This window comes from Bos indicus, chromosome 16 (assembly GCF_029378745.1).
Source record: "Bos indicus isolate NIAB-ARS_2022 breed Sahiwal x Tharparkar chromosome 16, NIAB-ARS_B.indTharparkar_mat_pri_1.0, whole genome shotgun sequence".
Lineage (NCBI taxonomy): Eukaryota > Metazoa > Chordata > Mammalia > Artiodactyla > Bovidae > Bos > Bos indicus.
Genome location: NC_091775.1, coordinates 81,043,053 through 81,067,484, shown reverse-complemented (window position 1 = coordinate 81,067,484; position 24,432 = coordinate 81,043,053). Strand labels below are relative to the sequence as shown.

General features: G+C 52.5%; 1 protein-coding gene across 7 annotated transcripts in view; it reads left to right on the top strand.

Moving 5' to 3' along the window:
• Positions 1–1,763: 1,763 nt before the first annotated feature.
• The window catches only part of PPP1R12B (protein phosphatase 1 regulatory subunit 12B), a 170,588-nt gene continuing 147,919 nt past the window's right edge, over positions 1,764–24,432 (top strand). For 2 of the 7 annotated variants that reach the window (XM_070768780.1, XM_070768779.1), the window contains exon 1: positions 1,771–2,143. In XM_070768780.1, the coding sequence (XP_070624881.1) occupies positions 1,859–2,143 (285 nt within the window). In that variant the 5' untranslated portion in view covers positions 1,771–1,858. Of the gene's footprint in view, positions 2,144–24,432 lie in introns of all 7 variants that reach the window. The other 5 variants (XM_070768783.1, XM_070768785.1, XM_070768784.1 and 2 more) reach the window with 5 other exon arrangements.

Genomic DNA, 24,432 nt, shown 5'->3' with positions numbered 1-24,432 from the left:
TCCCTGAGTGCGAAGATCCCCTGGAGTAGGAAATGGCTACCCACTCCAGTATTATTGCCTGGAAATTTCCATGGACACAGGAGCCTGGAGGGCTGCAGTCCATGGGGTCACAAAGAGTCGGACACAACTGAGCGCAGGCACGCACACACACACACGTACACACACACACACTAATTTGTGGGAAATGATTGTTTAATAAAAGCTTCCTGATGTGTGTGCATCGTTAACTGGCAGACTCGGTACATTTAGAGGCTCAGGAGTGTGGGGATCGCTTTGTAATGTCACTACGCTGTGCACCAGGAACTGATGTAGTTTATGGCTTAATTATACTTCAACAAACAAAAAATCTTTATAGAGAAAGAGAACAGATGTGTGGTTACCAGATCTGGGGGAATTGGAGGAAGGTGGCCAAGAAGTACCAATTCCAGTTATCAGATAAGTAATTATATAATTGCAGTCCATGGGGTCACAAAGAGTCCTACACCACTGAGTGACTGAGCGCTGCCTGCATGCGTGCGCACACACACGGATATAACGTCCAAGATGATAAATATAATTAACACTGCCCTATGTTATATATGAAAGTTAAAAGAGTAAATCTTGGGAGTTCTCATAACAAAATATATACTGTTTTATTTTTGTATGGGTATGTGATGACCCGTGCTTACTGTGGTCATTATGATGTATGTGTCAAGTCATTATGCTGCACACTTTAAACTTACACAGGCTGAATGTCAATTATATCAATAAAACTGGAAGAAAAAAACGAGAATTATGTTTTACTTATACAGGACGGTCAGGATTTGTTCACTTGTATATAAAGCATCCTTTGCAGAAGGAAATGGCAACCCACTCCAGTATTCTTGCCTGGAGAATCCCAAGGACAGAGGAGCTTGGTGGGCTACAGTCCATGGGTCGCAGAGTCGGACACATCTGAGCGACTTCACTTTCACTTTCATATAAAGTATCAGTATTATTTTCTTTACCATATTTAGGAAATAAGACTATCATGTTTGTTTATGGATAGTAAACAATTGTGTAATTCACTTTCAGAGTTTGAGCAAGTTCCGGGAGTTGGTGATGGACAGGGAGGCCTGGCCTGCCGCAGTCCATGGGGTCGCAAAGAGTTGGACACGACTGAGCAAATGAACTGAACTGAACTTTCAGAGAGCCTCTGTTGGGGGAAGATGTTTCAGGGAAAAACATAAATGACTTAAATTTTGAAAAACTTCTCAAGTCATACACAGATTGTTGATTCCCACTATAAACTGCGAGGATCCTTTCCAGGGTCTTTTCAGGGCTCCTTGTTAACGCGTTCTAAGTTACAACGTTAATAAAACTGGATTTACAACCAGGGCAGGGTTTCGAGAATTTCGAGTACTTTCAGTCCAGTTTTTCTCAACAGAAACCAAGAATAATTACTCTTTTTCCACTTCAAAAGACTGACGTTATAATTAGGAAGCCGAGATTAGCTGGAAGTCAGAACAAGAATAAACTACGGCCTCCAACAAGCGCACGGAGGTGACTCGGGCCGCGGACAGCTCCCGCCTTCAGGGCAGAGGTGACCCCGCGCGTCCGCGGCCGGGCCGGGAGCCTCCCGACCCCGCCTCTTTCCGGATGCATCCAGGGAATTGAAGTTCCGGTCGGTCCCGGGAGCGCCCGGAGTGGTGGAGCGCGCGAGGGGCTCCCACTACAAGTCCCGTGATGCCTCGGGGCGTCGCCGCGCCTGCGTGCTGAGGCTGCGGGGCGTGCGGGCGGCGGAGCAGTAAAGATGGCTGCGCGCCGGACTCCGCCCTCCGCTCCCGGCTGAGGCGCTCGGCGGCGGCGGCGGCGGCGGCGGCCCGGGGCAACGGCGGCAATGGCCGAGCTGGAGCACTTGGGCGGGAAGCGGGCCGAGTCGGCGCGGGCGCGGCGGGCCGAGCAGCTGCGGCGCTGGCGGGGCTCGCCGACTGAGCAGGAGCCTGCTGACCGGCCGGGCGCGGGGCCGCAGGCTCGGCGCGGGGGCCCGCGGGTCCGCTTCGAGGACGGCGCTGTGTTCCTGGCCGCCTGCTCCAGCGGGGACACCGACGAAGTGAGGCGGCTCCTGGCCCGGGGCGCCGACGTGGACACGGCCAACGTGGACGGCCTGACCGCCCTGCACCAGGTGAGTGCGCGGGCCGGGTGGCCGAGCCGGGGTCCGCGCCACCCGGCGGCGCCCAGCGCCCCCGCCCCGTGCGCGCGGTGTCCCCCGGTGCGCGCCCGCGCCGCCCGCCCGGTGCCCTCGCGGAGGCCGGCTGTCCGTGCTCCCGAGAGCGGGGCTGGTCCGCGCCGCGTCCTCGGGTTTGCGAAGGTCCGGGGGCGGCTTCGTGACCCCAGGCTCTCCCCGCCGCGTCAGGCGCTTAGGCGGAGAGGCCACCTGCGGGGTCCCCTGGCTCGATGCTTGGGGGGAGCCTGTTTTCTCCCAACCCGACAGCCCTGCGGGAATGACGTGCCCAGGCCGGGCCGCAGCCCGTGGACCACCTGGTGTGCTCGGTACCAGCACCTTCGCTACGCCCATCTTATGCCCCCGTGTTCCGTGTCACTGTCAGGATTAACTCCACCCTCCCTCTCCACGTGGAACTTCATCAGTTATTTCAGGGGGCCGGGAGCTGGACACCCACTCTTAATCCTTCTTGATTTCCTTCTGCTGCTGTCTGTGCAAGTGGGTGCGTTGGCATGAGAATGTGCTTCTAAATAATAACACAAGCCTGCGTCACGCCACTTCTCTGAACACGCTAGCCAGGAGCTTAGCATGGGTCCTCGCCGTGTTTCCAGTCCTTTCTTTCAGAGCAAAGGACCTTCTCTTTACCCTGCTCGTGTCCGTGTTTTCACACTCAGAACGGCGCCCCACCTCAGAGAGCAACCAGTTCAGTTCAGTCGCTCAGTCCTGTCCAACTCTTTGCTACCCCATGGACTGCAGCACACCAGGCCTCCCTGTCCATCATCAACTCCCGGAGTTTACTTAAACTCATGTCCATCAGTTGGTGATGCCATCCAACCATCTTATCCTCTGTTGTCTCCTACTCCTCCCGCCTTCAATCTTTCCCAGCATCAGGGTCTTTTCAAATGAGTCAGCTCTTTGCATCAGGTGGCCAAAGTGCTGGAGTTTCAGCTTCATCGTCAGTCCTTCCAATGAACACCCAGGACTGATCTTCATGATGGACTGGTTGGATCTCCTTGCAGTCCAAGGGACTCTCAAGAGTCTTCTTCAACACCACAGTTTAAAAAACATCAATTCTTTGGCGCTCAGCTTTCTTTATATTCCAGCTCTCACTTCATACATGACTACTGAAAAAGCCATAGCTTTGACTGGATGGACCTTTGTTGACAATGTCTCTGCTTTCTAGTATGCTGTCTAGGTTGATCATAGCTTTTCTTCCAAGGAGCAAGTGTCTTTTAATTTCATGGCTGCAGTCACCATCTGTGATTTTGGAGCCCAAAAAACATTTTTATAATTCTTCGCTGTTTAAAAATTATTTTATGTCTCACTGCATGTGAATCTCAGCAGTGATCCTTTGAGGTAGGTGTTTGTTATTGATATAATAACCGTTTTATAGGTGATGAATCTGAAGCTCAGAAAATTGTTGCTTGTATGGGATTAGAAGAGAGAAATTGCCTTTAGGCATGGATTTTTCAGATTTAAACTCCAGAGCCTTATATTTCATCTAGTAAGGAGCTGAATATGTATAAGATGGGCGCTAAGAGGGCCACGTGCATTTTAAATTTCTGAGCTCTTTGAGAGGGTGCGTTTTTACTTTTCAGATGTATTTGGGAGGTCTAGGTTCTGAAAAAAACCACTTGAAGGGATCCTAGAGGATAGAGAAATAGCCATTTCTAGCGCACGTGTTCTTCATTGAGGCAGTTTTCTGAGTGTAACTCAGTGGCACTGTTTTAGCTGCCTCTGCCCGATGTGTCCGCCTGACCACACACGTTTTAGCAGCGCCGCGAGGCTGCGCCTGGTGGTTCTTCCCACACCAGGAGACCACCTTTCTGACCCCTTTCCCTGAGACTGGGCCTCTTGGAGTCTTTCTTTCCCTGTTAATTACCACCCTAGATTTGACTTGCAGCTTCTCTCAGCTCCTGTGATCTTCACATTCTGTGGTCTCCTAAACTAGGAGAGGGACAGATGGCAGCCATGGCGTCTTCTCTGAAACACCTGCAAGCGCTTTGTGTGTTGCTCCTACTTGCAGAGCTCACGGCGAGTTGAGTTGACCAGGTGTAGTCAGTACTTGACGAATTTCAGCCACTGGCTAAGCTGCTGGAAGATTTGAGGGGAAACAACAGACCATCTCTTTGTTTTGAATCAAGACGGGGGCCTTTATTGGCTCAGGAACTCTTCCTAGTCCGTTTCCACAGAGTTACAGTGTGTTTCTCCAAAGCCTGAAGAACTCTTAAGGTACCTAAAAGGGTGCTTTTGAAACGTGGGGCTGGAGCTGCCGGTGGCTGCACGGCCATCAGGTGTCTGCGTGCCTGTCCTTCTGTGAAGCGGAGAGTGGTACGCGCACCTGAATTACTTCGCTGAAATAGCCACTGGCCTGCAAGTGTGGTGTGAATTATCGAGACAATTGCTGCTGGCCATGTTCTGGCCACAGCCTCTGGGCCGGCTGGGAGAAACCCCAGCAGAAGTCGCTGGACGATCCCTCTTCCCCCTCAAGGTTACAGTAGGCGTTTTGTGTTTCAGGGCGCGCTGCCTTGACCCTGCTTTTGACTTAGACCGTTCTTTTTTGGCAGCCTTTGCTTCTGCCAGGAGGTGCTTGAATCAAAGATAAGTTCCAGGGCGCCTGCTAATAATGCTTGAAATAGATCCGGATAAGAAGTATCTTGAAGGTTAGCCCTACTCTGGTGAAAGCCTTGGAAACTGATGCATACCAACTAGACATGGGCAAATAAATTAAGATTTGGTGTGCATGCAGTGTCGTCCATGAAAAGGGTGTTAACTGAGTTTCGTAACTCTCGGAAGAGTGTGCCTGCTCACAGGGGAATTCCCGTTTCGTTTGTGTGTCTGTATTGTTGGGCTTGAAGTTGTGGGCTTGTAATTCAGTGTGGGCTGGTAGTTTAAACATTTTCTTTTTATGTGTTTATGTGGTAAGGTTTTTTATTAGCGCCTGTCTCATGTCCTTAGCGTTATGCTTTTGGGTCCTCTGGGGCCGGATACAGGCTCGTAGGCCTGCATCAGCCAATTTACTGGGCTGCTGAGAGGCAGCCACTTGCTTTTGGAAGGATTTTCTGGGCTTTGTCAAAACGGGCGCCTGCGCTTCCCCCAGAACGCACGCTGTGGGCGCTGTGTCTGCGGGTGTGGGGACGACGCTGATGCTGGTCCTCGGGGCTCTGCGCTCAAGACCAGCCTCCATCTGGACCACACCGAGGCGGCTAGGGGACGCTGTGCCTGACGCAGGTTCGGGCGGGCTTCCTGGTGGTCAGAGTCCACGTTTGCGCCTGGGGTTGCCCCAGGCTGGGATTCAACTCCTAGTGGCCTCGGTCATTCTAGAGCTGCCTCAGTCTGCCCCTGTGTCCTGAGGGGAATGGAAAGGGTCTGTTTCCCTGGAAGAGACTAGGCGGGGATAGGTGAGGGAAGGAAGAAAGGCAGAGCGGTTTCTGTTCAGTGAGACAGAAGACAAAGGTGGGAAGCCTTCACTTCGGATCCAGATGGTACGTCTGTGTGCTGATTTGTATGCTAAAGTAAAACGTGTATTCTTTTTTTAAATTGAGGTGTTTAGACACCTCGTGGAAGCCACCCGTGTTTCCATTTTTTAATTTATGGCTGTGCTGGGTCTTCGTTACTATTCGGGCTTTCTCCAGTTGCAGCAAGCGGGTCCTGCTCTTCATCGCGGTGGTGTCTCCTGTGGGGCCCGGGCTCTAGGGTGCGGGTGCGGGCTCAGTGGTTGGGACCCTGGGCTTGGTTGCCCCGTGGCACGTGGAATCTTCCCCGACCAGGGGTCAAACCCGTGCTCCTGCCTGGGCAGACGGGTTCTTAGCCCCTGGGCCACCGGGGAAGCTTGTAGTTGACATTTAGCACTGTTAGCCTCTGCTTCTAGTCATCACGCAAAGTTAGGGTTTTCCCTCGTGATGAGAACTTTCAAGGTGCACTTTTCTTGCAGCTTTCAAGCTTGGGTTGCAGTCGTTTTGACCACGATCACTGTGCTGTCATTGCACCCCCATGACTATTTTATAACTGGGGTAAAAGTTGTCTTCTTTTACCTTTTCTCTTTTACTCGAACTTCATTGTTCATTCCTCTTAGAGTTCCACGTGTGAAGTGACTTACCCAGTATACTGGTGAATTCTGCTTGCCTTAGGGCCCAGGGTGATCTGGGAACAAGAGAGTCTGTCGGCGTTTTCATCACCGTGGGTCTGGAGCACGCCTGCTGAGTCATTCTGGTCGCTGACCTCTCAGCCTGCTTCGTAGGAGGCCACCTGGCCTTGCCTTCCCAGTCTTGTCTCCAGTCGTGATGCCATCGTGGACTTCAAAGCCAGATTTGAAAATGAAGCTTGTTTTCATGGTGGTTTATTGGGAGGTGGGAGAGCTGGGGGAGGACAGACACAAGTTGTCTAACCACCACCTTTTATGTGCTCCTTAGCCAAATTTTTGTTCCCCCTGCTTGGAGTCCCGTAAAGGAGCTGTCTCCTGTGATGTCGGCTTCAGGATCATCTCTGTATTTTACAGCAGCCAAGCTGTTGTTGCGTGTAGACGAAGCATGGTTCTGTTAAAGGTAGAGGGTTGGCCAGGTGTTTTGGTAAATTAAAGTTCAGTCCTTGCGTGTTTCCGTCTTTACAGTGTAAAGTGTGCGTGTTTGTGGTCTGTGTGTAGGTGTGTGTTAAACAGACTCTGAGTACGGCAGGCGAACGCTGCAGTGTAGCCACCACCTGCATCACGACCGGGAACCCCCTTGGGCCCCCCGGCCCTTCATCATGTTCCGGCGGGAGTGATGGGCCGAGCGGCAGAGCCTGCGCTGTGGCCTCTGAATCGGGCCGAGTTCGTCGTCGGTGACGCGTGGAGTCCCTGTGTGGTTGCGCGTGTCCGCAGCGTGCTGGTCTTGCGGAGAGGTGTCCCACTGTGCCAACGCACCACAGCTTGTGTGTCCACCAGGTGAAGGACACTTTGATTATTTACAGTTTTGGTAATAATGAATAAAGCCACCATAAACATTGCTTCCGTCCTTACCAGTACTTGATGTCATTTTTTAAAAAGCCATGTTAACTATGCGGTGGTGAGTAACTTTCAACGACAGTCTTAATACTAGTAATAATACTTTGTAATCTTTAATCACAGTGGCAGCAGGGTAGCTGATAGAAGTAGTAACAGTAGCTCCCTGCTGCTGCTGCTGCTAAGTCGCTTCAGTCGTGTCCGACTCTGTGCGACCCCATAGACGGCAGCCCACCAGGCTCTGCTGTCCCTGGGATTCTCCAGGCAAGAACACTGGAGTGGGTTGCCACTTCCTTCTCCAATGCATGAAAGTGAAAAGTGAAAGTGAAGTCGCTCAGTCGTGCCGGACTCTTAGCGACCCCATGGAGTGCAGCCCACCAGGCTCCTCCGTCCATGGGATTTTCCAGGCAAGAGTACTGGAGTGGGGTGCCATTGTAGCTCCCACTTGGATGGTATTTACTCTGACCCAGGGCCTGTTCTAAGTTCTTCTAATCTGTTAACTCATGAGTATACGAAGAACTCATGAGGTAGGTACTTTATCATTTTCTGGATCCTACAGAGATGGGGAATGGGACGCACTGCCAGGGTTGCACAGGTAACCAGTGGCGAAGTTGGAATTTATTTACGCTGAGGCAGGTGGAGGGTCAAGTCCCTGTGCTTAGCTTTGTGTCGTGAGCCTCTTGCTGCACTGTACTGCTCATCGTAAAACTGGGTGGAAAACAGGAGAGAAAGGTAGAAACAATTTAAAATCAGGCTCAGTTCAGTTCAGCCGCTCCGTCGTGTTCAACTCTTTCGGCCCTGTGAATCCCAGCACGCCAGGCCTCCCTGTCCATCACCAACTCCCGGAGGTCACCCAGACTCATGTCTATCGAGTCAGTGATGCCATCCAGCCATCTCATCCTCTGTCGTCCCCTTCTCCTCCTGCCCGCAATCCCTTCCAGCATCAGTCTTTTCCAGTGAGTCACTTCTTTGCATCAGGTGGCCAAAGTATTAGAGTTTCAGCTTCAGCATCAGTCCTTCCAATGAACACCCAGGACTGGTCTCCCTTGGGATGAACTGGTTGGATCTCTTTGCAGTCCAAGGGACTCTCAAGAGTCTTCTCCAACACCAGGTTCAAAAGCATCACTTCTTCGGTGCCCAGCTTTCTTCACAGTCCAACTCTCACATCCATACGTGACCACTGGAAAAACCAAAGCCTTGACTAGACAGACCTTTGTTGGCAAATTAGGCTGCTCTGAGAGAAATGCCATCTCAGTGTGTTCCCTTCAGGTTTTTTTTTCAATTGTTCTTATATTGAGTTTATATGTGTGAAGGCTGTTATTTATAAAGCGAATTAGTGCCCCATGCCGTGCTTCCTGATTTCCCTTGGTGATCGTTTTCCCGTATCGTTCAGTGGCTTGGAAAGCGCAGGCTTTGCTGTTTGAATGTGGTGCCATCGTTAGCGTGCGCTCTTTATATATTTAACGCACACAGGTGGCGACAGCACCGACTCCAGTGCTCTTGCCTGGAGAATCCATGGACGGGGGAGCCTGGTGGGCTGCAGGCTGCAGTCGATGGGGTCGCACAGAGTCGGACACGACTGAAGTGATTAGCAGCAGCAGCAGCACGTATTTAGGCGAGAGCTCTTCTGCGATGATTAGCTCGCAGTGCTGCTGCATGCCTGGTGGTACCCTGTGAGCCTGTGCTGATCTCTGCAGCAGTCGCCCGTGTCCACGGCGGGTGCCTGAAGCCACACGTGGCGTTGAGCCCTGCTCGTACTCCAGGTGGGTCCGGGTGCTGACACCCCACAGTAGCCGGTCCTCCGGTCCCAGGCTCCGCATCTGCAGAGTCAGCCCCCTGGGTACTGTCTAGCACCGCAGTACATGGAGAAAAGTCGGCTCTGCGTAGACCTGCACAGCTCAAGGGTCCGTGGTACTGTCTTTCCTCCCTGATGGGTGGGCAGCCTGGGCCTGCTGGACAGAGATTTCAGAATGAATGGGGCGGAGTCGGTGGGCCGGGTTGCTCATCAGAACGTTGGTCAATTTAAGACTTGGGAATTGCTCATTTCTGGAATTTCCCGTTTGGTATTTTCTGATGGCAAGTAACTGAAGAAAGTGACACCAGGGTTGGAGCGGGCCTGCTGTGTGTGTGTTGGTAGGAATGGCTTCTGACCACAAGTGACTCAGTCTGGTTTGGAGATGGATAAGTGAAAAAGCAGTTCCTTTTAGAGTGGTGTGCTCTGTGACTCCTTTGCACTTTCATGCATTGGAGAAGGAAATGGCAACCCACTCCAGTGTTCTTGCCTGGAGAATCCCAGGGACAGGGAAGCCTGGTGGGCTGCCGTCTCTGGGGTCGCACAGAGTCGGACACAACTGAATCGACTTAGCAGCAGCAGCAGCTCTGTGACTCACTTCTAAGTGGAGGGACGAGGAAGGCAGTTCAGGGAGACAGGTAGGAAGCAGGTGGCATGTTGTAGGAAGGGGGTGGCATGTTGGCAGCGGGGACGGGGCAGGGCAGCTTCCGAGAGTGTGCAGTCCTTGGTGGAGAGCTTTGGGTTTGGGCAGGAGAGGTGGCACAGCCGAAGCGTCAGCTCTTCGGAGTAGGAAGCTGCAGCTGGATTTCAGAATGAATGAGGATGGAGAGGAAAGAGCCTGCCGAGAGGGCGGAGAAGAGCGTCGTGCAGCCAGCTCCCGCCTGAGGGAGACGCTGCCCTGTTCAGACAGGAGGAGGGCTCAGTCCGGCATGGGGCTCCACTGCTCTGAAGACACCCGAGTAGGAGGATCCTGTCCATGTCCGTGTGACTCGGGGCTGGTCATCACCCCGTCTAGGCTCCAGTTTTTCACGTTTAAAATGAGACTTGGACACGAGCGTCAAGGTGAGCACTGATGAGTGTGGGAAAGGATGGGAGAAAATATAGAAGACCAGAAGGCACAGTCAGGTGGGAGAGAGGAGGCCGGTGTGCCTCTCAAGGTGGTTGGCTGAGGTGTGCCCCCCGGGGCTGTGCCTGTCCCAATCCTGGAACCCTGCGGATGGCTTCCCTTCCAGGGGAAAGGGGCTTTGCAAGGTGATTATGCTTAGGGTCTTCTATGGGAGGATGAGCCTGGGGCTGTCTAGGTGAGCCCAGCGTCATCTTCAGGGTCTTTATAAAGGGGAGGTGGGAGAACAGTCAGTCGTAGGAGACGGTGGTGGCAGAAACCAGACGCAGGAGCATCTCGGGGGCTCTCCAGCCCAGGCCGGCAGGCTCTTGCCACCGAAAAGGCCTTGGGATGGAGTGCTCTGAAGAGCCACCCCCAAGCGTGTCCTACCAAACCTGGGTGTCGGCCAGTGGGACTGACTTTAGGCTTCTGTCCTCCAGATGTGTAGATGAATACGTGCACTTTTAAGCCACTGAGTTTTGATCCTTTGTTACAGCAGCAAGAGGAGAGCCACGAAAGCCCAGTGATACTGAGGAGTTTCAGGAATGAATGGTCAATAACGTGAAAGGAAATTGAGGACCAGGCCTGGGGAAAAAACTTAGATGTGGTCATTTATAATTTTTGAGAGAGCAGTTTCAGTGGGAAGGTGTTTTGAGGACTTTTCATGGAGATTGTATCATGTTTTCACTATTAAGGATAACTTAGTTTTCCTGTTGACTTTTGGAAGGGGAAAATTAGGGCCCAAGATATCTGAGAAGACTCCCAAAATGTTGGTTTCCGCTTAGTTCCAGAGGCTTTGTTACTCATGAGTGAGGGGTATTTTAGGGTGCTAAGCCCAGCACTAGAGGCAGAAGGTTGCGCTCCTGTTACTGAAGGGCGAGCTAGCTGCTTGAGCTTATTTCACTTCCCCGCCTGCTCTGGCCCCTGTGACGCTCATCAGCACTGTCCCCGGAGGGCAGCCTGGGGGCCGTGGTGGGGAGATTAGTACCATCCGTCCTTTACTCTTTCACGTTCACTTATCGAATGAATTACTGCTCCCGACTCTGCTTCTTGTTATTTAGCGATTGATACATTTTAGAATCTAAATAGAATTTGGAGAATGTTAGCGAAAGCAATAGCACCCCACTCCAGTACTCTTGCCTGGAAAATGCCATGGACAGAGGAGCCTGGTGGGCTGCAGTCCATGGGGTCAAGAAGAGTCGAACAGGACTGAGCGGCTTCACTTTCACTTTTCACTTTCATACATTGGAGAAGGAAATGGCAACCCACTCCAGTGTTCTTGCCTGGAGAATCCCAGGGACAGGGAAGCCTTGGTGGGCTGCCGTCTATGGGGTCGCACAGAGTCAGACACAACTGAAGCGACTTAGCAGCAGCAGCAGCAGCTGGTTCCTATTATCATTCGTGATGGGAAATTGGCTACAGACCGTTTTACTGTTCTAGCCTTCTGGCTCTGGCGGGTTGGTGGGCGAGGGTCACATTCTTTGGTATTTGGGACTGTTTCATGTAGTCCTGTTTTCTTAAAGATGGTGGAAGAGGGAAGTTAATTGTTAATTAATCTGTAGTGTCTCAAATAGTAATAATAAACCAAAAGAAAGATCTTTAAAAAATTTTTTTTAATTAAAAAAATTTTTTTTGGCTACTCATTGTAGCATGCAGGATGCCAGATGTTAGTTCCTCTCGATTAGGGCTCTAACCCCAGCCTCCTGTAGTCTTAAACTCTGGGCCACCAGGGAAGTCCCAGATCCAGATGCAAAATCCTGACCCAGAACTTAGGGCAATTGAATTGAAACCTCATTTGGGTTACTAGTTGAAGCTTGCTCAAATTGGTGACTTTTTTTTTTTTTTTTTTTGCTTTAAATTTATTTATTCTTCTGCCTTTGAAGTATAATTTAAGATATATTTCTTAAATTTTAGACTGTAATCGATTTGAGTAGGTTTGGAGACTTGCTGTTTAATCAGGCATGTAGAATTTGTGTTTGTTTCATAAGGCAGGTTAGTTGGAAAACCGAAGCCTTAGCTTTCAGTGTAGAGGACTGATCCGCGTGTAGTTTCTGATGCAATATTGTGTGCAGTGTGCTTATGGGGGTTACGTAAGGATGCAGAAAAGGCTTGTTCTTACCGTCCCGACAGACTGTGGCACTGGGGCTGTTGGGGACCTGTTCTGCAGCCCGCTCTGAGTGTCCACAGCATATCCAGCAAAACCTGGCTTCCACCTATGAAATTTAGGTCTAGTGACCCACCTTCTTTTTCTTTTTAAACTTTTAAATTATGAAATATTTCAGCATACAAACAGTAGTGTAATGAATCCTCGGAAGTTGGCAGCTCGTGGCCAGTCTTGTTTGATTTTCTCACCTTTCTTTCCTCGTCCCCAATACTCTGGGTTATTTTACGGCCAGTCCTAATTATCACATACTTTTATTTGTAAATATTTCAACATATATTTCTAAGGGATAGGAATTTAAATGAAAACAATTACAAATTAATTAGCACGCCTAAAAATTGAACACTCACTCCCTAAAACCATAAGGTATCCGGTAGTGTTTAAATTTCCCTGGTGGTTCATGGGTTTTTTTTTCAACAATTGGTTTATTCAGGTAAGATCTGCATTTTGGTTCCTGTGTATCTTAAGACTCTCTTAATCCATAGTTTCCTGCTCATTTTTTTTCTCTGCATTTTATTTGTTGAAAAACTGAATTGTTTGTACTATAGAATTGCCCACAATCTTGATTCTGTTGACTGCATGCTTATAATGCTAACATGGTCTCCTGTATTTTCCATAAACTGATTGTCAGATCCATAGATTTGATCTGATTTGATTTGAATTTTAGGCAAGAGTATTTCATAGGTGATGGTGTATACTTCTGTCAGGAGGCACATGATATCAAGTTATCTGTTTGTGGTTTAGTGGCTGGTGGTGGCCTAAACAGAATCTTGAAGTTTCAAGCCTGTCTTAACTAGACCTGAGTTCTATTAATCAGTAATTAATGCATTCTTCTAATTATCATCACATATCCCTTTGTTGATCTTCTCCTTGGGGAACTTGAGACCGGTTCAAAGCATGTAGATTGTGAACCTTGTCTCTTGCACGGCTTGACACGTCGCTGGCAAGCTTAGATCAGTGCCCTGGTGTGTAAAAGTTTGTCAGTGACACTGACTGTGAGGATCGAAACTTCATCACCTTTCCAGCTGTTTCCTTAACTCTTAGCTGAAGTTCCCACTATTTTGACATATTGTTCAGAATTTCAGCTCAGTAATATGGTTTCTTGCCCCCGAAGATTGCACCAGCCCTGAGCTTCAGGGACAGGCTCCAGAGAAAACTTGAAACACAGAGTAAGTCGGCTGCACGGGGAGAGGAGAGCCGCTCCTCCAGGCGCAGCCGCGCCAGGGAGGAGAAGGAAGGGGTGCGTGTCCGGGCGGTGCGTCTGCGGCAGGTGGGGCGCTCGTCCTTGCTTGCGTGGAGACTGGGTTTGTGGGGGCCCTTTGGGGCCAGGAGAGGCCCGCGCTTCTGTTGGATGGGCCTCCACAGTAGGCAGTGTTAGGCGCTGTGTTTATTTTGAACTTTGTTTTGTTATGAACACAGTTTTATGAACTGAGTTTTATTTATATGGGACATTTCATGGGAAGCAGGTTTATTTTCTTTGTTTCTCTGCAGTGTTTTTGCCAGGTATCTGTTTTTAGTGATTTTTGTTCTTTCATTCACTCATTTTGAAAGTTGGCTGGCCTAGCCGTGAGACAGGGCCTGAAGCTCCACATGCACTATCTGGCTCTTGGGACTCAGCATCACCGTTTTGTGCTCATGCCTCTTGTTGCCTTTCTTCCGAGTGTTTAAACTGCCCGCTTTGAAGGTAAACAGCGTGAAAAATGAGGTCAGAAGGATGATTCACCTCCTGCAGTGTCTGGGATACAGGCTGACGAGCCCGGCCCCATCCGCTGGGAGCCTTCCTGCCTGCTGGGAGCTCGGGGACCCGAGGGAGGCAGCCCGTCCGCTTGTGCCCCGCCTGGCGTGCGGGGCTGGCGTCCGAGGGTCTTCCTGCTGGGACTCTCGGTGCTCAGAGGGTGTTCACCACTGGCACAGTCGCCAGGTACAAGGAGACGCTCTGTGCCTGCTCCACTGTCTCTACTGATGCCAGTTAGCATCAGGATCACCGCAGCTCGAGGGCTCCTGTTGTTCAGTCCTGTCTGGCTCTTTGTGACCCTGTGGACTGCAAGCAATCCAGGCTTCCGCGTCCTTCATTGTCTCCTGGAGTTTGCTCAAACTCACGTCCACTGAGTTGGTGATGCCATCCAACCATCTCATCTTCTGCCATCCCCTTCTCCTCCTGCATTCAGTCTTTTCTAGCATCAGGGTCTTTTCTAAGATCAGCTCTTTGCATCAGGTGGCCAATGTACTGGAGCTTCAGCTTCTGCATCAGTTCTTCCAATGAATATAGAGACCTTTGTTGACAAAGTAATGTCTCTGCTTTTCAATATGCTGTCTAGGTTTGTCTTAGGTTTTCTTTCAAGGAGCAAGCATCTTTTATTTCATGGCTTCATTTTCTCCAGGGGTTTTGGAGCCCAAGAAAATAAAACATGTCACTGTTTCCACTTTTCCCCCATCTATTTGCCATGAAGATGGGACCAGATGCCATGATCTTCATTTTTTGAAGGTTGAGTTTTAAGCCAGCTTTTTCACTCTCCCCTTTCACTCTCATCAAGAGGCTCTTTAGCTCCTCTCCACTTTCTGCCATAAGGGTGGTGTCATCTGCATATCTGAGGTTATTGATATTTCTCCCAACAATCTTGGTTCCAGCTTGTGATTCATCCAGCCAGGCATTTCGCATGGTGTACTCTGCATAGAAGTTAAATAAGCAGGTGACAGTATACAGCCTTGATGCACTCCTTTCCCAATTTGGGACAGGTCTGTTGTTCCATGTCCGGTTCAACCTGTTGCTTCTTGACCTGCATACAGATTTCTCAGGAGGCAGATAAGGTGGTCTGGCGTTCCCATGTCTTTAAGAATTTTCAAGTTTGTTGTAATCCACACAAAGACTGTAGTCAGTGAAGCAGAAGTAGATGTTTTTTTCTGGAATTCCCTTGCTTTTTCTGTGATCCAACAGATATTGGTTATTTGATCTCTGGCTCCTCTGCCTTTTCTAAATCCAGCTTGTGCATTTGGAAGTTGTCGGTTCACATACTGCTGAAGCCTGTCTTGAAGGATTTTGAGCGCGATCTTGCTAGCACGGGTTTTCAGTGGGAAATAGCTCTGAGCTGTCAGTCAGTGTCTTCATTATTGTGAAGAAAGCTATTACCGTATCTTCCTTTACTTTTTTTTTAGTATCTAGAGAAGAGAAGTTTCCTGTTCTGTCTCTGTAATGCACTTCTGAGGTTTGAATCTTTAAAAATTTAAACGATCCTTTATTAAGTGTTTTTGGCCACATATTTATTGTGGTGTGTCCCTGCCCTCAGGGGTCGGGTAGCTCAGCTTCAGAGACTCCCGTCTGGCTTGGATTGCTTCTGGTAGGGTTGCCTCCATTTTCTGCTACCCTGTTCATAGTAGGAGTGGGAGAGTGTTGATTATCTATAATTTGCCTTTGTATACTTTTAGATAATCAGCCTTCAGTCCTTACTGTGGACCCTCCACCCCCAGGCGTTGTATGATCTCATCCCGTTAGCCCTCTGAGCTTGGCCCCTTTGGAGCACAAACGTTTAAAATTTTGATGATGTCCAGTTTATTTTTTTTCTTCTGTTGCGTGTGCTTTTAATATCACATCTAAGAAATGACTGAGTAATGCATAGTCATGAAGACTCACGTCTGTGTTTTCTTGTGTGGGTTTCATAGTCTCAGTCCTTGCATGTTGGCCTTTGATCCATTCTGTGTTTCCACGTGGTGTGAGGAGGAGGTCCAGCTTGATTCTTCTGCGAATATCCAGGTGCCGCAGCACCACTTGTTGCAAAAACTCTAAAGGGTAAATCTTCCTTTTCTGGTCTGCATTTTTTGACCAGCAGCTCAGAGAGTGCTGAATAGTAATTGTGATGGAAGGCGTCTTTGTCTGTTTTCTTTCCTTAAAGAGACATCTCTTATATGTCTCCATTAAATGTGATGTTTGCTCTTTTTTTAATAGTTTCTTTTGATGAAGCGATTTCTCTCTAATTTGTTAAGGTTTTTAAAAACTTTCTTTATTGGGAAATTTAATACACATTCAGAAAAGTACGTAAGAAACAAAACTATATAATTAATGGATTTTTATAAAGCAGAGGCCTGAGCTACCATGACCTCGGTCAACAAATAAAAGATTATTCGCTACTGTTCGAAGATCAGGAAAGAGCAGTGAGGCTTTGGTACCTTTGATGTTAGAACCAGTAGTTAGTAAGCCTAGGACGTTGAAGCGGTGGCTGCGGTGGCGCCGCACAGAGTGCTCCCTGACAGTGACCGTGCCCCCGAGAGGCACCCGTTGCCAGCTGCAGTTGGCTGAGCTGCTGCGGCTGCCTCGCGTTTTCACTTCCAGGATGCACCTGCCCTCCCGCGGTCTGCCCTTGGGTGGGTCACAGGCACCAGGCCTTCATGTGTCCCGTTTCCTGTGTTTCCTCCCTCCGTAAACGGCACCTCCCTCTGCCCAGCCGTCCTGGAGACCTGGGTGACATCTGCAATGCCTTGTTTTTCTGGATTCATTTGTTCTGCAGTGTTCATCCAGTACGTCCTGTGCGTTAGGTGCTTCCTAGGCCTGAGGGTGTGTAAGGACCAAAACCATCGTGGTCCTCTCGTGAGCTTCGGCCCCCAGACCCTGCGGACTCGCCTCCCGAGCGCCTCTCACACCGGTCTCGCCTCCCGAGCGCCTCTCACACCGGTCTGCTTCCGTTCGGCCTCTTGTTCGTTCTGTTGGCCCCAGCCTTCATCTCTCACCTGGGTCGCAGAAGGAGTCTGCTGATGGTTCCAGTCTCTCCTCCGGTTTCCTGTTTCCTGCTCTTTGAGCCAAGAGTCGTGCATCCCGCGCTCCCTGAGGCCCTTCGGTGGCTCCAGGCTCCTCGCCTCCCCGGCCTTGGGTTCAGCGCCTTCAGCGGCGTGGCTTGTCTCTCACTCCCTCACTCGCGTTATTTCTCGCCTCTGCTTCCCCAGCCTCGCTGTGTCCGTCCTTGGCCTGCCCACCTTTCAGGTCTCAGGGCCCCTCAGCTCCCCTCCTCCCCGCGGCGGCTCACCTGTGCGTGCTTCTGTGCTCCCCCTGGTATCTTACAGCTTACCTGTCCTGGGGCGCTTGTCATACCGTCTTATAGCTTCTTATTGAACTGGCTGTTTTCCCTTCACCAGACTTTAAGGTCTGAGGGTCCAGGAACCATGCCTGACTTATTCACCATTATGTTAACTGCATCCACCATACCATCTATTAAACCGTAGACATTAGAACTAGCTGTTCACTCTGTGAGTGAATTCATGAGGAGAACGGGGTGCTGGCAAGGGAGAAGCACTGAGTTGTTCCAGAGAATAAAGAGAATAATGAGAATAATGAGAATAAAGAGAATAATGAGAATAATGAGAATAATGAGAATAATGAGAATAATGAGAATTGGAATTTGAGTTCCTATTTATAACTTTCTTTGCTGCAAAGTATATGATTTTCTTTCTTAGTAATTGGTTCTTATTTTAGATTTTTTTATTGGGTAAACTTTGCCTGGTTAGGTCTTAGAGGGAATTAGGAATTGGGTATCATGTTCTTATGTCTTTTAAAGACAAACAGAACAAGGAGAGCATAAACCAGGATTTAGGTGCTAAAAATATTGCAGAATTTAGAGCCTTGACCTTCAAGCAGTGTGTCAGTGCGAGGAGTACAACTGTTGGGAGTGAGTGTCTCTGATACAGAAAGCTTTTGTGAAGTTCAGACAGATTGCTGTGTTCGAAGTACCACAGCTTTTGTATAAACTTGAAGCAAGTTTTAAATTGAGTGAATTGGTAGAAGTATGAGAATTGTAGTAATGATAAAACGTTTTTTAGTACAGTTTGGAAATCGGTGTGTAAATGCAATCTTGTACCTAAAAAGACTTACATCCTTTTAGAAGTCATCGGTGAATTAAATAAAATTAGTCTTTATTTTAATTTGATATGAAATTGCCCCGGAAGTTGTTATTTGTAATAAAGTAATATGGAAAGGATCGTTTAAGTTTTCTCAATATAATGTAAATGTTGAATAACAGGATAGGGGAGCGAAACAGAATCCGTGACGGACGGTGCGTCTGTTCTCTGAATGCTGGGTGCTCTCCTGTGCCCGCACGTGCTGCAGGGCCCGCAAGGAGAAGAGAAGAAGAATCAGCCTCCTCCCCCAAGGACGCGACACCTTTGGGTGGGATGAGGTGTTATTGCGGGAGCAGATCATTACTGGCTGTGTAAGGCGGGTGACCGTGGGATGGATGGTGTGGGTGCTCTGAGGAGGGTGTAAGGTGGTGACTGTGGGATGGACGGTGTGGTGCTCTGAGGAGGGTGTAAGGTGGTGACCGTGGGATGGACGGTGTGGTGCTCTGAGGAGGGTGTAAGGCGGTGACCGTGGGATGGACGGTGTGGGTGCTCTGAGGAGGGTGTAAGGTGGTGACTGTGGGATGGACGGTGTGGTGCTCTGAGGAGGGTGTAAGGCGGTGACCGTGGGATGGACGGTGTGGTGCTCTGAGGAGGCTGAGGCTGCTTTAGTTGGAAAAGGCACTGTTGGGGCAGCTTGTTGGGCGTCTCTCAACTGCGTATTGAGTAAAGAGATTGACTGTTTTGGCACAGAAGAGTAACCTGAGGAGAGTATTTTAAATGATTAATGTGATGAAGACTGTTTTGGATGGACTGAGTTAGAACTGGACATGGAACAACAGACTGGTTCCAAATAGGAAAAGGAGTACGTCAAGGCTGTATATTGTCACCCTGCTTGTTTAACTTATATGCAGAGTACATCATGAGAACCTCTGCGCTGGAGGAAGCACAAGCTGGAATCAAGATTGCCAGGAGAAATATCAATAACCTCAGCTATGCAGATGACACCACCCTTATGGCAGAAAGTGAAGAAAAACTAAAGAGCCTCCTGATGAAAGTGAAAGAAGAGAGTGAAAAAGTTGGCTTAAAGCTCAGTATTCAGAAAACTAAGATCATGGCATCTGGTCCCATCACTTCATGGGAAATAGATGGGGAAACAGTGTCAGACTTTATTTTTTGGGGCTCCAAAATCACTGCAGATGGTGACTGCAGCCATGAAATTAAAAGATGCTTGCTCCTTGGGAGAAAAGTTATGACCAACCTAGATAGCATATCAAAAAGCAGAGACATTACTTTGCCAACAAAGGTCCATCTAGTCAAAGCTATGGTTTTTTCAGTAGTCACGTATGGATATGAGAGTTGAACTGTAAAGAAGCTGAGCACCGAAGAATTGATGCTTTTGAACTGTGGTGTTGGAGAAGACTCTTGAGAGTCCCTTGGACTGCAAGGAGATCCAATCAGTCCGTTCTAAAGGAGACCCAGTCCTGGGTGTTCATTGGAAGGACCGATGTTGAAGCTGAAATTCCAGTCCTTTGGCCAGCCACCTGATGCAAAGAGCTGACTCATTTGAAAAGACCCTGATGCTGGGAAAGATTGAGGACAGGAGAAGGGGATGACAGAGGGTGAGATGGTTGGGTGGCATCACCGACTCAATGGACATGAGTTTGAGCAATCTCCAGGAGTTGGTGATGGACAGGGAGGCCTGGTGTGCTGTGGTCAATGGGGTTGGAAAGAGTTGGACACGACTGAGCGATGGAACTGAACTGACCAACTGGCTGAGGCCAAAGAAGCAGAAGTTAAGATGCTCAGTGGCTTGTGGAGTGGCTTCCATGGCCCCGTAATGGGGGAACACAGGATGGTGAGACTTCCCAGACAGAGAAAGCAGGAGAGGACAGAGGCAAAGGCAGCCTTAACATTTGGACAGTGCCCTGAGATCCAGCAGATGCTTGTTCAGCACCCGTTGGGTGCCGGATGCTGGCAGCCCAGTGGTGAGGAAGCCCCATCCACTGCTTAGCCGTGAGCAGACACAGGTTGCACAAGGAGGCTGGTGAGGGGCAGAGCAGGGCCCTGTTCAGGCGTGTGTGGCTCGAGGTAAGGCTAGGAGATGCCACATCACTGGCGTGTGCTCAGCAGTCAGAGTTCGGAGAAGGGCTGAGGTCTGAGGCGTGTTGGAGTCAGGGTCAACAGGCCCGGGGCCGTGACCAGTTGGTGGCGTCCTGCCCTCAGTGGCCCCAGCTCCCTTCGTGTGGCGCTGGCACTGCCCCCTCCCGGCCCCGCTCTCCTGAGCTGCTCGGCAGAGCAGGAGAGACCTGGCATTTCTCCTTGGCTGCGCTGCAGACACACTGAGGTTTGTAGTGAAGCCGCAGCAGATGTTTAGGGTGGGATGCGGGGCCGGGCCGTGCGGATGTCGGCCCTGGTCCGCCACGCAGGAGCTCAGGCCGGCCACTTTCTGTGCCGTCTCACCGCAGGTGAGGGGAGGGTGATGGCAGTCTCCGACTCAGGCTGCTCTGAGCACCGGCTCAGCGAGTGTGTAAGGTGCCGCGCACACTGCCGGGCATGGCTTGCGCGTCCTGGCTGGGGACGTGGATTGTGCGATGCCTCGTCTGGGTCCTCGTTATCGCCTGCCAGCATCGTTGTCATCCCCGATGACCACGCCTCAGGGACCACCCCCATCTTCACTCTTTCCTGGGAAGGATGGTGACCTAGTCATCACTTACTTAAAGAAAGGAAAGGCACGTCCGGGCTCCTGCTGTACACCTGCAAACGCTCCGTTGCCCTGTCTCCTTGCCACCTCCTCTCAGAGGCTGACTGTGCCCTCCCCTGCTCCTGCCCCGGCCCTGTGCCCGTCTCTGCCTTCCTGCCCCTCTCGCTGCCTGTCGCCTTCTTTCCTTTCAGACACTGCGGGCGTCTCCATTCTCACAGATGAAGCGACCTCCAGAAACCCAGTCCCTTAGTCTTCATGCCTTTTCAGACTTTGCTTCCTTTGTCCTCAGATTCTCTGTTCTGCCCCAGCTCCTGCACTCCGCTGAAACTGCTTTCCTGAGGGTCGCGCTTTCCCAGGCTCCTGAGCGGCCGGCCTGCCCTCCGCCTTGGTGCCTTCCCTCTTGGGCCGTTTCATAACGTGTCGCGCACTTGGCTCCTGTTATTACCGAGAACTCTTCTTGTCCTTCCGCCTCATTGCTTGTCCCCCGCTGTTCTGTTGCGTCCTGAATCCCTCCTTCCCACTAACCCTCCACTGCCCCTCTTCCCAGATGTTCACCCTCTGCCTGCTTGGTCGCCCCTCGTTGCTCCTTTGGTGGCCTTGCCCGCCCCAGGGCCTCATCCGGAGCTTCTGCGTGGGTTGTGTCCAGGTCTGTCCAGCCCTCCGTCTGGGTATTTCCAGAGCAAAACTGTTTTCACGCCAGACGTGGACCTGTTCCTCCTGTCTAGTCTTTGGGGAGGAAGTTATCATTCCCCTGCTGCCCATCTGACTGCAGGAGAATCATCAGCATCGCTGTGGTGAAGGTGGAGACGCTAAAGCACCTGAACCGGCTGGTCTGGGGCAGCCCCCGGGCCCCCCTCCTGGGCTCACCACACTGGGAGTCGTGGTGGTCTCCAGGAGGCCACAGTAGACTTCCCCTGTGGTCTGCTGCCAGCAGGACGGGCCAGTCCTCTTAAACGCCTCCACTCGAGCCGTGGGGGCCCCGTGCGGGCCCGTGTGATCGGCGTGCTCCTGGAACACTGCGGGCATCCTGCTCATCTGCTGATGGGCCCCCTTCCCCTGGCGCACACGTACAGCGTGCGGGCCCGTGTGGTCGGTGTGCCCGTGGAACACTGCGGGCATCCTGCTCATCTGCTGATGGCCCCCCTTCCCCTGGCGCACACATACAGCGTGCGGGCCCGTGTGATCGGCGTGCTCCTGGAACACTGCGGGCATCCTGCTCATCTGCTGATGGGCCCCCTTCCCCTGGCGCACACGTACAGCGTGCGGGCCCGTGTGGTCGGCGTGCCCGTGGAGCACTGCGGGCATCCTGCTCCTCTGCTGATGGCCCCCTTCCCCTGGCGCACACGTACAGCGTGCGGGCCCGTGTGGTCGGCGTGCCCTTGGAGCACTGCGGGCATCCTGCTCCTCTGCTGATGGCCCCCTTCCCCTGGCGCACACGTACAGCGTGCGGGCCCGTGTGGTCGGCGTGCCCGTGGAGCACTGCGGGCATCCTGCTCGTCTGCTGATGGCCCCCTTCCCCTGGCGCACACGTACAGCGTGCGGGCCCGTGTGGTCGGCGTGCCCGTGGAGCACTGCGGGCATCCTGCTCGTCTGCTGATGGCCCCCTTCCCCTGGCGCACACGTACAGCGTGCGGGCCCGTGTGGTCGGCGTGCCCGTGGAGCACTGCGGGCATCCTGCTCCTCTGCTGATGGCCCCCCTTCCCCGGGCGCACACGTACAGCGTGCGGGCCCGTGTGGTCGGCGTGCCCGTGGAACACTGCGGGCATCCTGCTCATCTGCTGATGGGCCCCTTCCCCTGGCGCACACGTACAGCGTGCGGGCCCGTGTGGTCGGCGTGCCCGTGGAGCACTGCGGGCATCCTGCTCATCTGCTGATGGGCCCCTTCCCCTGGCGCACACGTACAGCGTGCGGGCCCGTGTGGTCGGCGTGCCCGTGGAACACTGCGGGCATCCTGCTCATCTGCTGATGGCCCCCTTCCCCTGGCGCACACGTACAGCGTGCGGGCCCGTGTGGTCGGCGTGCCCGTGGAGCACTGCGGGCATCCTGCTCCTCTGCTGATGGCCCCCTTCCCCTGGCGCACACGTACAGCGTGCGGGCCCGTGTGGTCGGCGTGCCCGTGGAGCACTGCGGGCATCCTGCTCCTCTGCTGATGGCCCCCCTTCCCCGGGCGCACACGTACAGCGTGCGGGCCCGTGTGGTCGGCGTGCCCGTGGAACACTGCGGGCATCCTGCTCATCTGCTGATGGGCCCCTTCCCCTGGCGCACACGTACAGCGTGCGGGCCCGTGTGGTCGGCGTGCCCGTGGAGCACTGCGGGCATCCTGCTCATCTGCTGATGGGCCCCTTCCCCTGGCGCACACGTACAGCGTGCGGGCCCGTGTGGTCGGCGTGCCCGTGGAGCACTGCGGGCATCCTGCTCCTCTGCTGATGGCCCCCTTCCCCTGGCGCACACGTACAGCGTGCGGGCCCGTGTGGTCGGTGTGCCCGTGGAACACTGCGGGCATCCTGCTCATCTGCTGATGGGCCCCTTCCCCTGGCGCACACGTACAGCGTGCGGGCCCGTGTGGTCGGCGTGCCCGTGGAGCACTGCGGGCATCCTGCTCATCTGCTGATGGGCCCCTTCCCCTGGCGCACACGTACAGCGTGCGGGCCCGTGTGGTCGGCGTGCCCGTGGAGCACTGCGGGCATCCTGCTCGTCTGCTGATGGCCCCCTTCCCCTGGCGCACACGTACAGCGTGCGGGCCCGTGTGGTCGGCGTGCCCGTGGAACACTGCGGGCATCCTGCTCCTCTGCTGATGGCCCCCCTTCCCCGGGCGCACACGTACAGCGTGCGGGCCCGTGTGATCGGCGTGCTCCTGGAACACCGCGGGCATCCTGCTCCTCTGCTGATGGCCCCCTTCCCCTGACGCACACGTACAGCGTGCGGGCCCGTGTGATCGGCGTGCTCCTGGAACACCGCGGGCATCCTGCTCATCTGCTGATGGGCCCCTTCCCCTGACGCACACGTACAGCCTGTTTTAGTAGCACCTCTCGTTACCTGTGAAATACCCGTCTAGTGACGGAACTTACATTTAAAACATGATCGCTGCTGAATCTGATTCCACACCAGAGTATTTGTCGGAATACAGAGGCCTGGGCTCCCCTTTGGAAACCCCAGTTGAGTGGGCCCAGCCTGGCAGTCTGTATTGTCACCTGCCCGCAGACCGTTCCGATGCAGCATTTGGGAACCCTTGGAATGCAGGCAGAAAGGCAAGCAGTGTGGCACCTCTGGTGTTAGCCCGTCTTAGCAGCTTCCGTCTCTCCTCCTGGCCACTCTCGGGGACAAGCACAGACAGCGCCTGCCCCTGCCCGCCCGCCTCCGCTTCCGCTCCTGTGGCTGTGTCTGCTGTGGTGCCCCCTGCCTGCCCACCCTCCGCTTCCGCGGCTCTGTCTGCTGTGGTGCCCCCTGCCCGCCCACCCTCCACTTCCGCTCCTGTGGCTCTGTCTGCCAAGGTGCCCCCTGCCTGCCCGCCCTCAGCTTCTGCTCCCGTGGCTCTGTCTGCCGAGGTGCCCCCACCTGCCCACCCTCCACTTCCGCTCCCGTGGCTCTCTCTGCTGCGGTGCCCCCTGCCCGCCCACCCTCAGGTTCTGCTTCCGCGGCTCTGTCTGCCGAGGTGCCCCCCGCCCGCCCGCCCTCAGCTTCTGCTCCTGTGGCTCT